At 68.9% G+C, this 12,720-nt stretch overlaps 1 protein-coding gene across 1 annotated transcript; it reads left to right on the top strand.

The window, feature by feature from the left end:
• Positions 1-379: 379 nt before the first annotated feature.
• MRGPRG (MAS related GPR family member G) lies at positions 380-1,240 on the top strand (the record flags this gene model as incomplete). The annotated part of the gene is made up of 1 exon (XM_079788786.1): positions 380-1,240. The coding sequence occupies one exon, from the start codon at positions 380-382 to the stop codon at positions 1,238-1,240; it is 861 nt and encodes a 286-aa protein (XP_079644912.1).
• Between the last annotated feature and the right edge of the window lie 11,480 nt (positions 1,241-12,720).

Below are 12,720 nucleotides of genomic sequence, written 5' to 3'. Positions count from 1 at the left end.
ACATCGATGTGAGAGAGACACATGGATTGGTTGCCTCCTGCACACGCCAACCAGGGCCCGGGCCGGGGAGGAGCCTGCAACCCGGGCGTGTGCCCTTGACCGGAATCGAACCCAGGACCCTTGGGTCTGCAGGCCGGCGCTCTATCCACTGAGCCACACCGGCCGGGGCTGCCTGCCCGTCTTCATCTCTGAGGCACTGGCCGCCTCGCCGTCCTCTTACAAAGCGGCCCGTGAGGCCGGAGGCTCGGAATTCACCGGGAGGGTGGCCCCGAGCGGGAGCCCCGGGGGACACCGGCACATGGGCCCTGCCCCCGCCTCCCCCCCAGGGGGCGCGATGCCAGCGGCTCTCTGTGTTCCCCCAGGGGCCTGCTCTGCCACCATGTTCGGGCTGTGGCGCACCTTCGCCAGCGTGGTCTTCTACCTCAGCCTGGCCGTGGGCCTCGGCGGGCTGCTGGGCAACGGGCTGGTGCTCTGGCACCTGGGCCTGCACATCCGGAAGGGCCCCTTCGCCGTCTACGCGCTGCACCTGGCGGCCGCCGACTTCCTGTTCCTGGGCTGCCAGGTGGCCTTCTCGGCGGCGGGGGCCGCGCTGGGCGCGCAGGACGCCCTGTACTTCGTGGTCACCTTCCTGGCCTTCGCCGCGGGGCTCTGGCTGCTGGCGGCCTTCAGCCTGGAGCTGTGCGTGGCTGAGGTCTTCCCCGCCTGCCACGCGGGCTGGCGGCCGCGGCACACGTCGGGCGTGGTGTGCGGGCTGCTGTGGGCGCTGACGCCGCCCGCCGTGCTGCTGCCCGCCGACGCCTGCGGCCTGCTGCGGGGGGGCGCGCGCCTGGGGGCCTGCGTGCGGCTCCACGCGGCCGGCATCGCCTGGCTGCTGGTGCTGGCCTGCGGGGCCTGCGGCGCCGGCCTCGTCCTCTTCCTCCGGGCGGCCTGCTGCTCGCCGCGCCCGCGGCCCCGCTTCTACGGCGCCGTGCTGGGCTCGGCGCTGCTGCTCGCCTTCTGCGGGCTGCCCTACGTCCTCTACTGGAGCCTGCGGCCCCTGCTGCGCTTCCTGCTGCCCCCCTTCCCGCCGCTGGCCACCCTCCTGGCCTGCGTCCACGCCAGCGCCAGGCCGCTGCTCTACCTCACGGCCGGCCGGCAGCCGGGGAAGCGCCAGCCGCTGCGGGCCGTGCTGCAGAGGGCCCTGGGGGACGGCGCCCCGCGGGGGCCGGGGGGGCTGGCCCTGCCCATGGCCACCGTGTAGGGGTTCCCACACCCCGCACGGTCCTCCCCCCTCCCCCCTCACCCCTCACCAAGCCCTCCCAGGACCCAGTGGGACCCCACCTCACCCCACCTCACTTGCTCTGGGACCCAAGGGCCGTGGACAGAGTGACAGCCGGGTCCTGATCCCCGCAGAGGATGTGGGGAGCATGAGGGAGCCTCTTGGGGGGCTGTCCTTCGACTCTGCCCTGCCTCACAGCAGGTCCCAGATCCCCAGGTCCCAGAGCCTCCAGGTCCCAGAACCCCAGGTCCCAGAACCTCCAGGTCCCAGATCCCCAGGTCCCAGAGCCCCAGGTCCCAGAACCCCAGGTCCCAGAACCTCCAGGTCCCAGATCCCCAGGTCCCAGAACCCCAGGTCCCAGAACCCCAGGTCCCAGAACCTCCAGGTCCCAGATCCCCAGGTCCCAGAGCCCCAGGTCCCAGAACCTCCAGGTCCCAGATCCCCAGGTCCCAGAACCCCAGGTCCCAGATCCCCAGGTCCCAGAACCCCAGGTCCCAGAACCTCCAGGTCCCAGATCCCCAGGTCCCAGAACCCCAGGTCCCAGAACCCCAGGTTCCAGCACACCCAGGTGGCCACCTCCAGGGCCTCCCCGCAGTCCCCTCATTGGCCACCAGGTGGGGCTGCTTCCCCACCAACTGCATCCCAAAGTGGGGTCACTGCAGAAGGACAAGGGGCGCCCCCTTCCCGCCCCACCCCCAGGGACCGAGCGTTCTGGTCACCCTGCTGCCTGGAGGGTGCTCCTGCCCAGCCCCACCCCCACCCTCCCCTCCCGGAATCCTCTGCGCACCTCTCCCCGCCCCGCCCAGCCAGCGGTCCCTGGCTCTCCTGTGGACAGACAGACAGACAGACAGACTGGGGTGTAACGGCGGAAGCCAGAAGCCGTGCTTTCCAGCGGTCACAGCACGATCCACCCTCTGTGGTTCCGATTTAAAACGGCCGGCATCGCCCTGACACGCAGCCCCGCAGGACACGCTGGAGGAGCCGCCCAGCTTCGGACCCCAGGGCAGGCGGTTTGGGTGCAGACGGTCCAGCCACGTTTATTGTTAACGGGACCCGACATGCCTGTTCTCACCCAAATGGAGACGCCCGCGCGCCCCGCGGGCGGCCAGGGAGGCCCCATAAAGTCCGCTTTCTCCCCGAGCAGTCGGCCTGGTTCTTGTCGGGATCTGGGGGGGCGTGAGGAGCTGGAAGGAAACACTTCACCCGAGACGCCACCTCGCAGGTGTTCTCCCCCCGGGACCCCCGTGGTTCCAGCCGCCCCCCCCCCCGTTTGTCTCCCAGACGCGCCCTTAGCCTGGGTGGTTCCAGCGGGTGTGTGTGTGGGGGGGGGGGGTTGGCTGTGGGAGTGGAGCCAGAGTGGCCTCTGTGCCTAATGCGTCCTGCCAGACGCCCAGGAGGGTGTGGCCTCCTTCCTGGAAGGCCAGAATGGGGTGCGGGGGGGGCAGTCCCAGAGGAGGGGTGCCAAGGGTCAGCCCAGCCTCCTGCCCCAGGAACTGTCTGCGGGGCCCCCTGCGGGTCCCCTACTGGGCGTGCGCGTGGGGACAGGCGGGCAGTGTCTGGGCGTGTGATCAGCAGCTGCCCAGACAGATGGCGAGCTTGGGGTGCGGGGACGCCAGTCTGAGCCCGACCGACCGACCGACCGACCGAGCTGCGCGTCCTGTTCCTGGCGGGGCTGGCGCGGGTCGGGCTCCGTCCTGCTGGCACGGCTCCGCTGGGCACCCCTAGCAAGCCGCCCCACAGCACGGGGGTCCCGGGGGCACTGAGGGCCAGTCCGGCCCCCAAGGCCACAGGGACAGGACGCCTCTCCCGTCCGGCACGGAGCGCCGTGTGCCCAGCCTGCCAGGCTCCGCTCCCGCCCAGCGGCTCTGCGGCCTCGCGCTCGGACCTCCCGCCCAGCCACGGGCGTCGGTCCTTGTGTCTGTCTGTCTGTCCCGTGACACCGGGAGCTTCCTGGCGGAGAGGGAGGGTTCTCAGCTCCTCGCTGTACGACGGTGTGGCTGAAATTGAATGGAGTCTGACCAGCTGGTCCTGGGATCTGGAACCTTCCTGGCCTGCCCAGTCCTGACCCCTGACCTGGAGCTTGAGGGGAGGTGGGATGGGAAGGCTCAGGTGGCTCCCTGCAGAGCCCAGAGGGCAGAGTTCAGAGGGCAGAGGGCAGCCATCCCAGACCCTTGCAACCCCTCACGCCAACAAACATCGTGTGGCCAACACCCTGCTGGGCACTGGGCGGGAGCGCCTGTCCCCACGGAGCCCGCATCCAGACCTTGAGACCTAATCACCCAAAGGTGCCGCCTCCTCGGGCCACACAGGGGCCGGGGCGTGGACACCCGGATGCAGTCACCGTGGAGGGACCGGCTGTGGCCTGTGGGCGTCCACGGGACGGAGCTGTGGACCAGCTGGCTGTGGCGCTGGCTTCTCCGGTCCAGGGCGCCTTGGGTGGGCGCTCCCGCCCCAGGAGAGGCCCGGCTGTCGGCGCTGCCCAGCTGCTCCTTCGCTGAGGGGCTGGCTCTGAGCCAGCTCTGGGCACCGCTCAGGGTGCGGGCGGCCCGGGCAGGAGCCGAGGGCTCGAGCGAATGGATGTGGGACCTGGAGGAAAACTGCTCTGAGCCCAGGGAGGCGCTGGGCCTGGGGTCCTGGCCTCCCCGCTGTGGCCGGAGCGCCCCCCCGTCCCCCCCCCCACATTGCCCACATGTGACCACCCGCGGGCGCCCGGGCGGGGTCTCTGAGAAGAGGCCCAGCGCCTCCGAACGCCCTCAGGCCTGAGACCTCCCGGCCTCTGCAGTGGGCACGGGCCCCGCTCAGCCCCAGCCCACCGGGCGCACAGGCAGGCCCTCGTCAGCTCCTGGGCCGGGGGCCAGCCCTGGGCACCACAGGCTGCAGACGGGCACCTGCTGGCGCTCACCGGGACGGCCCTTTCCCTGTTGCCGGCACTGAGTAACCGGAAACTGCACTTTAAAATCCAGACTCTGGCCGCCTGGATGTCACGCCGGCCTCCCCCGTCCCCAGGCCACCGGGCGGAGGCGGTCTGCTGTCACCTGTCACTGAGCCAGGGGCTCCTCCCCCACCGCGCCTGTTCTCCAGAACGAAGAGCGAGATACACCGTCCTCTGTTCCTTTTTTTTATTTTTATTTTTTTGAGGCAAACAGGCCCAGGGAGCCCATGTTTTGAGAGGACGGGGAGAGCTCCGTTTTCGATGGACGTCACGGATGTTCCTCCACGTTTAATGCGGCACTGAGTTCCCCGGCGGCAGTGAGCCCTCATCCATCTGACGGCCCGGCAGGGCGGGCTGCCTCCGGTCCTCCGTGGGCAGCGCGGGCCAGGCCCCCTCTGCCGGAGAGCACGTCTGAGATGCTGGGCACCGGCTGGGGGCTCCGGCGAGCCGCCCCCGTCTCAGCCACTTCCCGCAGCTCCGGAGCAGCCGGTCCAGGGGGCGGCAGGTGGCCGGCACGGGACTACCGATTAAGGACATTTGGCGGCTCCTGTGGGGAGCCAGGCCCTGTCTGGCCAGAGAGGGCAGGGAGCCCGGGCAGACAGACGGAGCTGGGGCAGCCGGCAGGGCCGCCTCCTCATTAGCGGCTCGTTAGGGGGCCGCTCGGCGTCTGCTGCAGGGAGAGGGCCAGCCCCGTGCAGGCAGCCTCGCTGGACGGGTTGCTGCCCGATCCACAATACTGCCTCCCTGCCCTCGCGGTGTGACATCCACCCCCGGCACGCACTCTGGGCGAGGGGTAACTGGTTACCAGTCAGAGCGGGAAGTGACAGAGGGAAGTGGGCTCCCAGGGCCAGCAGCCAGGAGGGGGAGCAGCTTTTCAAGGATAAACGTGGCTCCGGCTGCCACTCTGAGCGGGAGTGGGGGACCCACTAGGCCTCTAGGAGAGCCCGGGTCAGTGATGCCACCTCACTCCAGGTGCCTGGCATAGCACCCACCTCTGTTAATCTATTATATCATCATTAACACCATCATCACCACCACTACCATCACCACCACCATCATCACCACCATCACCATCATCACCACCACCATCATTATCACCATCACCACCATCATCATCACCACCACCATCATCACCTCCATCATTATCACCATCACCACCATCATCATCACCACCACCACCACCATCACCACCACCATCACCATCACCACCATCACCATCACCACCATCACCACCATCACCACCACCACCACCACCATCATCACCACCACCACCATCACCATCACCATCATCACCACCACCACCACCATCACCATCACCACCATCACCACCATCACCACCATCACCATCACCACCATCACCACCATCACCACCACCACCATCACCCACCATCATCACCACCATCACCACCATCACCACCACCATCACCACCATCATCTTCATTCCTCCTCCTCAAGGCTTCCCCACCTCTTTGCCAAAGACGGGAAAGGAGGGGGAGGAGCCGCCCACCCCTCGTCCACGCTGCGCCTCTCAGGTCCCTGCCTGCCCTACGTGCGCCTCCATGAGCCTCAGCCCCGCCCCGTCCCACGCACACACGGAGCCTCCTTCACTGAGCAGGTCTCCACGTCCACGGCTCTGACCTCAGAGGTCTCTAAATCCTGGCCTGAGCCAGCCTCCTTGGCAGGTACTCACCTGTTGGCAAGCTCAGGTGAGCACGGGCCGTGGGCTGTTGGTAACGTAGTACTTACTGCCTGTACTGGCCCTGGGCTGCCTGGTGCTCAGTAAGGCTGACGGAGGGAGAGGGGGGGGGGGGAGATGACCTGTCTTCATGAGGTAGGGTAAACTGAGGCACAGAGGCTGAGGGGCCTGCCCAGGGGTGGGGTGGGTCACCCAGCAGCTCTGGGAGATGTTGACACAGCCCAGGCCACCGCCTTGTAGGCGTTCTGCCTCCACCTGGATGTGAGAACGGGTGAGGGAGCGCCCAGGGTCCCGCTCAGGAGAGTGTGCAGGCACCCAGGCCGCCCCTCGGAGCACCCCCAGCCCTGAGCCTGCAGCGGGGGCCAGTGGGGAAGGGGTGTGTCAGGGAGAGGCTGCACCCAGGAGGCAGACACCATAAGGAGGACCAGGGTCGGCAGCGGACACTCCAGACGAGGAGCCTGTCCCTGCCCCTGCAGGAGGCTGTGTGGGGCCTGCGGGCTCCAGGCTTCCCAGGACAGGCTGCTGGGGGAGCCCCCCACCCCCACCCCCGCCCCACCCCACCCACCTCCACCCCACCCCCACCCCCACCCCCGCAGGGCAGGCGGCAGGCGGGAGGTGGGCCGAGCAGGGGGCGCAGCACTAGGCTGGGTGGGTGAGGGAGGGGGTGCTGGCCCCGGGAGTGGGGGGGACCCTGCAATCCGCTGAGCCCTGCCCCAGGATGTGCTGTGCGGTCCGGCCTGCCCCACCCTCTCTGTGCCTCGGGCTCTGCCCCAACTCCGGCTGCAGGGAGAGGCCACGGCGGGGGGGGGGGGGGGGTGCCCTGGCAGGAGGATCTTCCTGGGGGTGCTCCTTACTGTGACCCCTAAGCAAGCCTGCCCACGGGCGGAGGCAAGGCAGGTAACACCCGGCCCAGCCCGCAGCCCGCAGCCGCGGAGGCGGAGGCAGAGGAGGCGCCCGCGGTCCGGACACTGCAGCTCCCCAGGAGCGCGGGGGGGGGGGGCGGGGGCGGGGGCAGTTGTGTGTCCAGCGGGGGTGTCTCCTCCACCCCCTGGGAGCCGGTCCCCGCCTTCACTCCTGCACCGCGACCCGGGCCCTCCCCTCGCACCCGCCAGCTGGGGACCGAGCCGCAGGTCCCGGAGGAGAGCCGGGCTGAGCCGCTGGCGGTCACCGGGGCCCGGCCGCAGAGCCGAGCAGAGACTCCGCGCTGAGGACCCGCCTGGAGGGGAGCCGCCGGCCCTCATGCCCTGCTGCACGGTGAGCGCTGCCGGGTGGGGGGAGGGGGGCTGTGGGCCGGGAGGGGGGAGGGGGGAGGGGGGAGGGGGCTGGGGCCGGAGCGGCAGGAGCGAGGTTTCTGCTCCTCCAAGCCCCTCCTGCCGGCGCGCTGGGCAGAGGGCGGCCCGCGATGCCCCCTGCAGAGCCCGCTGCATTGCACCCCCAGCTCGCCCGTCCCTCCTCCTGCCACAGGCCAGCGCCCCCTGGAGGGGAGGGATCCCCGGGGGGCAGGGGGGCAGGAGGTAGGACTTCAGCCGCTGCTTGTCCCTTCGGGGTCTGAAGCCCCCTCTCCCCTCGCCAGCGCCCGTGTGTCTGCCTTCTTTGCCCACAACACGTACTTTCTGAAAAAACAGACGTGAGAGGGTATTTGTGATGTCCGCCGACGGCCGCGGCACAGTGGGGACAAAGCTGAGCGGCATCGGGCACCCCAGCGCCAGGGCCGACAGTGCCAGCCCCAGACGCCTGCCCGGAGGGGGAGCTGACCTTTGGCCTGGGGGTCGGGAGCTGGCATCACAGGGAGCAGCGGGGTCAGCCCTTCGGACTGAGGCTCTAGGGGCTCCCCCAGGGCACTTCAGGGGCGCGTGGTGGCCCAAGCCCCCTCCCCCAAGCCTTCAGGTCGGTGGGGAGCTGTGGGTCCACGGAGGTGCCGGGGAAGCTCCGCCTCTTTGCCCCCCAGGGACCCGGCCCCACGGGCAGGCACTGTCTTCACTGGTGTTTACGTAACAAGCTGGCAAGGCCACGGGGGAGGGAGGCTGGCACGGCCACGGGGGAGGGAGGCTGGCACGGGCCACGGGGGAGGGAGGCTGGTGTGGGCCACGGGGGAGGGAGGCTGGTGTGGGCCACGGGGGAGGGAGGCTGGCGCGGGCCACGGGGGAGGGAGGCTGGTGTGGGCCACGGGAAGGGAGGCCGGTATGAGCCACGGGGGAGGGAGGCCGGTGTGGGCCACGGGAGAGGGAGGCCAGTGTGGGCCACGGGAGAGGGAGGCCGGCGCGGGCCACGGGGGAGGGAGGCCGGCGCGGGCCACGGGGGAGGGAGGCCGGTGCGGGGAGCATCGCTGGCCCAGAACCCTCATGGGCCTGTGGGTCAGACCGGGGCCTGCTCGGGGTGAAGGGTACATCAGCCCTGGGTTCACATCCCGGTCCTCCCGGTGCGGGTCCCTGGGCAGGGCCCGCGTGGTTTCCCTGCCTCACTTTCCCGTCTGTGAAATGGGAGCGTGATGTTCATCATGGCGCCCGTTCGTCGTTTCTGTGAGAATCAGACGGGTCCCGAGTGTGGGGTGCCCGGCGTGGACAGATGCTGTGCGTGTGGCTGTGGTCACCAGGTGTCCAATGGAACCCTTAATGCTGACGTGGCCTTGTCGACTCACCTTTTTAAAAAGATGTTTTTATTGATTTTTAGAGAGAGAGGAAGGGAGAGGGAGAGAGATAGAAACATCGATGATAGAGAAACATCATTGATCCGCTGCCTCCTGCACGCCCCCCACTGGGGATCGAGCCCACAACCGGGCACGTGCCCTGACGGGAATCGAACCCTGACCTCCTGGTTCATGGGTTGACGCTCAGCCCCTGAGCGGCACCGGCCGGGCCTCACTCTCCTTCGAGAGCCGACAGATGTGCGTCTCGGGTGAGCGGGCGTCGCTGGTTGGCACACGATTCGGTGCCCACGGGCGAGGTAGAGAGACGTCGCTGGGCCTGGGGCGCGAGGCCCCACCGTGCGCAGCCAGGGCGTCTGTCTGGGCTCCGCCCCCAGCGGCTGTCCCGACAGGGGGCCCCCAGGCTCTGCAGCAGCAGCCCTGGGTCTGAGCCCCTCACCCAGCAGGTGGGACCCCCCCCCCCCAGAGGCCAGCAGGGGAGGCACCCAGACCTCCCATAGGAGCCCGCCCCGCGGCCGGGGAGTCAGCCTCTCAGCACCCCGGTGCCGGCAGGAGCCGTCTGCTGGCCCAGAGGCTGGGTCCCCCCGCTGCCCCCCGGGGACCCGGCTCCAGCCTCTGGCGGTTCCTGGCCTGGCTGGCCCCTCGCCTTGGCTGCCGGAGGAGGTGCGGGGAGAGATCTGACTGGGCTGAGGGGATCCTCAAACCTCAGATACTCAAGCTCTTCTCCCCGAGCCAGGGAAGGGGGCCGCCGAGGGGAAGGTCCCTGTCCCTCCCGGCTCCTCCCAGGGGCCCCAGCTGCTGGGCCTGACCCTGAAGGAGGGCCTCCTCCCCGAGCCGGGCTGCAGCTCCGGCCTGAGGGTGAGGGACTCTCCTCCTCCAGGGAATGGGGGGGGGGGGCAGGGAGGCGGGGCCTGGGGGCGCAGGAAGCTGTGAGCTGTAGCAGGTACTTTGGGGGAGACTGGGCTGGTGGGGAGCAGGGCAGAGTGAGGGGGCTGGGCAGCCTCTGGGCTGAGTCCCTGCCTCCCTTCCCAAGGACCCCCGCCTCCCCCTCCCCCGTCCCGGGGTCCCTGGGCCCGGGCACCTGCCCACCATGTTCTAGTCACCTCCTTCCCTCAGCCCGGGGCGCCCTCCCCCCAGGCCCTCGCTGCCTCCGGCCTCTCCTGGGCCCCCCTGCCTGGGCGCCCACCAGCTCTAGCCTCCTCCCACACCAGCTGGGACTGGGTGCGTGGCCCCACAGTGGGCACCCCTGATGCTGCCAGACAGAGAGGCCTGCTGGGTGCCCAGCGCCAGGGTGACCCCGGATACGTCCTGAGGCTCTTCGGAGCCTGGATGCCAGCTGGCGAGCCTCACGCCTCAGCGAGTCAGGAGCAGCGTTCCGGATGGCAGTCCTTGGCTGGCACATCCTTCGTCCTTGTCACACACACGTCAGTCAGGCCCCTGCCCACCCCGGGAGCCGTGGGCCACGGGGGACCTGCTCCTCATGCCCGTCCCAGATTGACATATGGCTGCCAGGCCCTGCCCCCAGCGACGCACGGAGCCTTCAGAGGGCACAGCTGCTCATCTCGCCCTTAGATGTGCCCGCCCTGGGCCTGAGCCCACGGAGGCCACGGAGGCCACGGAGGCCACGGCCACAGATGCAACAGCGCCTGCTGTCCAGGCCCGGGGGCCGCCCCATCGCTGCCGCTGGCACCCTGCAGCCGCAGTTGCCACGGGCCTGGCCTTGGCCGTCCTTGCCAGGTGTGAAGGAGAAAGCCAGGTGGTGCAGGCTCCTGGCACGGATGCCCGTCAGCTGCTTCAAATTACCGCCACCCGCGGGGTCGGCGAGGGCTGTGCCCAGAGCTTCCGCGGAGGCCTCGGTGCCAGCCCCGAGCTGGGGGCTGTGCGTGCTGTCACGGAGCGGGCACTTTGCACCCGCGTCACCAGACCCCGGGAGGAGGGCGGAGAGAGCCCGGCCCACCCAGCCTGGGGCGCTCACGGTCCAGAGCTCCAGGAGGGAGGACGGAAGGATGGGGGCAGGGCCAGACAGGAAGCTGCAGGAGGCCTCCCCGGAGGAGGTGGAGAGATCCTGGGTCCCCAAGGCCTGGCCGGATCCCCAGCTGGTGAGCCCCCTCCATGCCCCCTTCTCTCCACGCCTGAGCCATCTTTCCCTTCCTCCAAGGGAGAAGGGCCTCCTTGGGTTTGGCCAATCACTGCCCGACCTCAGTGCCCTGCCGACACCGGCTCTCCGCCTGCCACCCCTCGTGAGCGCACCGGGGACCCTCATCAGAGCCCTGGGAGCTCAGTCTTCCCACCTGCACAATGGGTGCACCTGGTTAAGATGGGCACTTAAACAACAGGCCTTTGTTCTCCGACAGCCTGGGGGCTGGGCGTCCGAGACCGAGGTGTGGGCAGGGCTGGTGGCCCAGGCCCCGTCTCAGCGGCCCTGCGGCTCCTGGAGGCATCGCCTTGGCTCTGGCAGCTGGGCAGCCCCCGCCAGGCGGCTCTGGCCCCGGGAGGGGATGGTTTTTCCTGCTTCCCCAGGGTCTCCCCGGAGCAACTTCCTCTCCGCCCAGCAGGGGTCACTGTGGGGTAAGCGTTTGCTGAACGGCCACTGGAGGGTTTTGTAGGTCTCCATCCTTTTGCTGCGGGAACCGGGACAGGTGGGGAGGGAGGAGCCCCGGGCCGGGGGGGGGGGGGGGGGGGGCGCGGGGAGGTGCTGAGGCTAGAGCTGTGCCCAGCTGGGCAGCCTGAGCCGGAGGCTACCCGAGTCCACAGAGTGACCACCACGGACAGGGAGATGAATTAGCGGGGATTGCGGTGAGGGACCAGGCCCTCCAGCACCGGAACGCACCATCCTGACCAGGCCCAGGGCCCCGCCCCTCACAGGCCTCTGTCCTCCAGGCTCCTCACCCTGGCGCAGACGGCGTGATAAGGTCTCCACCTTGCAGATGGGGGCCGAGGCTCAGCGAGGGGTGCGGCCTGCGGGGCTGTTCCTGGGGTGGGTGAGGCATCCCTCCCTTCTCCACCCTCGCTCCACGGTTACCTTTTGGGTCAAGACAAGGTTTCACTTCCTGTGAGGGGCAAAGCTTCTGCACGGATGGCTCAGGAGAAGCTGGCAGCAGCCACTCACACCCTAGTGAGAGCGAGCAGGGAGCCTGTCAGGGCCGGTTCCCAGCAGGATAGGACGCGGAGCAGTGGGTGTCCAGAGGCCGTTAAGCACAAACAGAGACCCTCATCCTGGGTTGGAGGGGGGCTTTCTAAGAAAGGGGGTGCACTCTGCCAGGGAGCCCCAGCAAGCAGCAAAAGCCCAGGGGGCCCTGAAGAAAGAGGAGGGTCCACCCTCAACCCTGCGCACCGTGGGACCCGGGAGCCCCGGCAGGCCTGCCCCATGGGCCACCCCTGGTCCCGCCTAAGCACCCCCACACCCCTGTCTGAGGAGGGGCCTGGCCCTGGGCCTGGAGAGGGAGGGGGAGACCGAGGGGGCAGGGAGGGTGCTGCCAAGAAACCAGGGCCCTCGCAGACACCCCCCCCCTCACCGGCCTGCGTCCGCGCCCCAACCCCCAGCCCTGCAGCGTGCCCTTGTTGGGACATAGGTCTCTACAAACAGTTAAGTCAGTGGTCGGCAAACTCATTCATCAACAGAGCCAAATATCAACAGGACAACGATTGAAATTTCTTTGGAGAGCCACATTTTTTAAACTTAAACTTCTTCTAACGCCACTTCTTCAAAATAGACTCGCCCAGGCCGTGGTATTTTGTGGAAGAGCCACACTCAAGGGGCCAAAGAGCCGCATGTGGCTCTCGAGCCGCAGTTTACCGACCATGGAATTAAGTGAAGGGCGCTCGGTGGACCCTGTGACCTTATAGGGGAAAAGAGAGGGAGATTCGAGACCCACGGGGACATGCCCACGGGCGACCGAGGCAGCCACTGGAGGGCTGTGCCCACGAGCCAGGCTGCCAGCCCCTCCTCCCGCGGAGTCCCAGCCCCGAGTCTGAAGCTGCTCCACCCGGAGGAGGGGCGGCAGGCGGTCCCGGGGGCAGGCGGTCCTGATGAGCTCTGGGCGGCCCCGCAGGACCCCGAGGCCGGGAGAGGGCGCAGCCTCGGCGGAGAGGCCTGTCCGCTCCTCAGGGCACTGTCCAGCTCGTGGGACCTCCGTGAGGGGTTTCCCAGGCCTGTCACCCCACCTCACGGCAACACCCGCCTGGGCCCT

This window comes from Cnephaeus nilssonii (assembly GCF_951640355.1).
Source record: "Cnephaeus nilssonii genome assembly, chromosome: 13".
Taxonomy (NCBI): Eukaryota; Metazoa; Chordata; class Mammalia; order Chiroptera; family Vespertilionidae; genus Cnephaeus; species Cnephaeus nilssonii.
The sequence above is the reverse complement of the archived record's forward strand: the minus strand, read 5'-3'. Positions and strand labels throughout refer to the sequence as shown.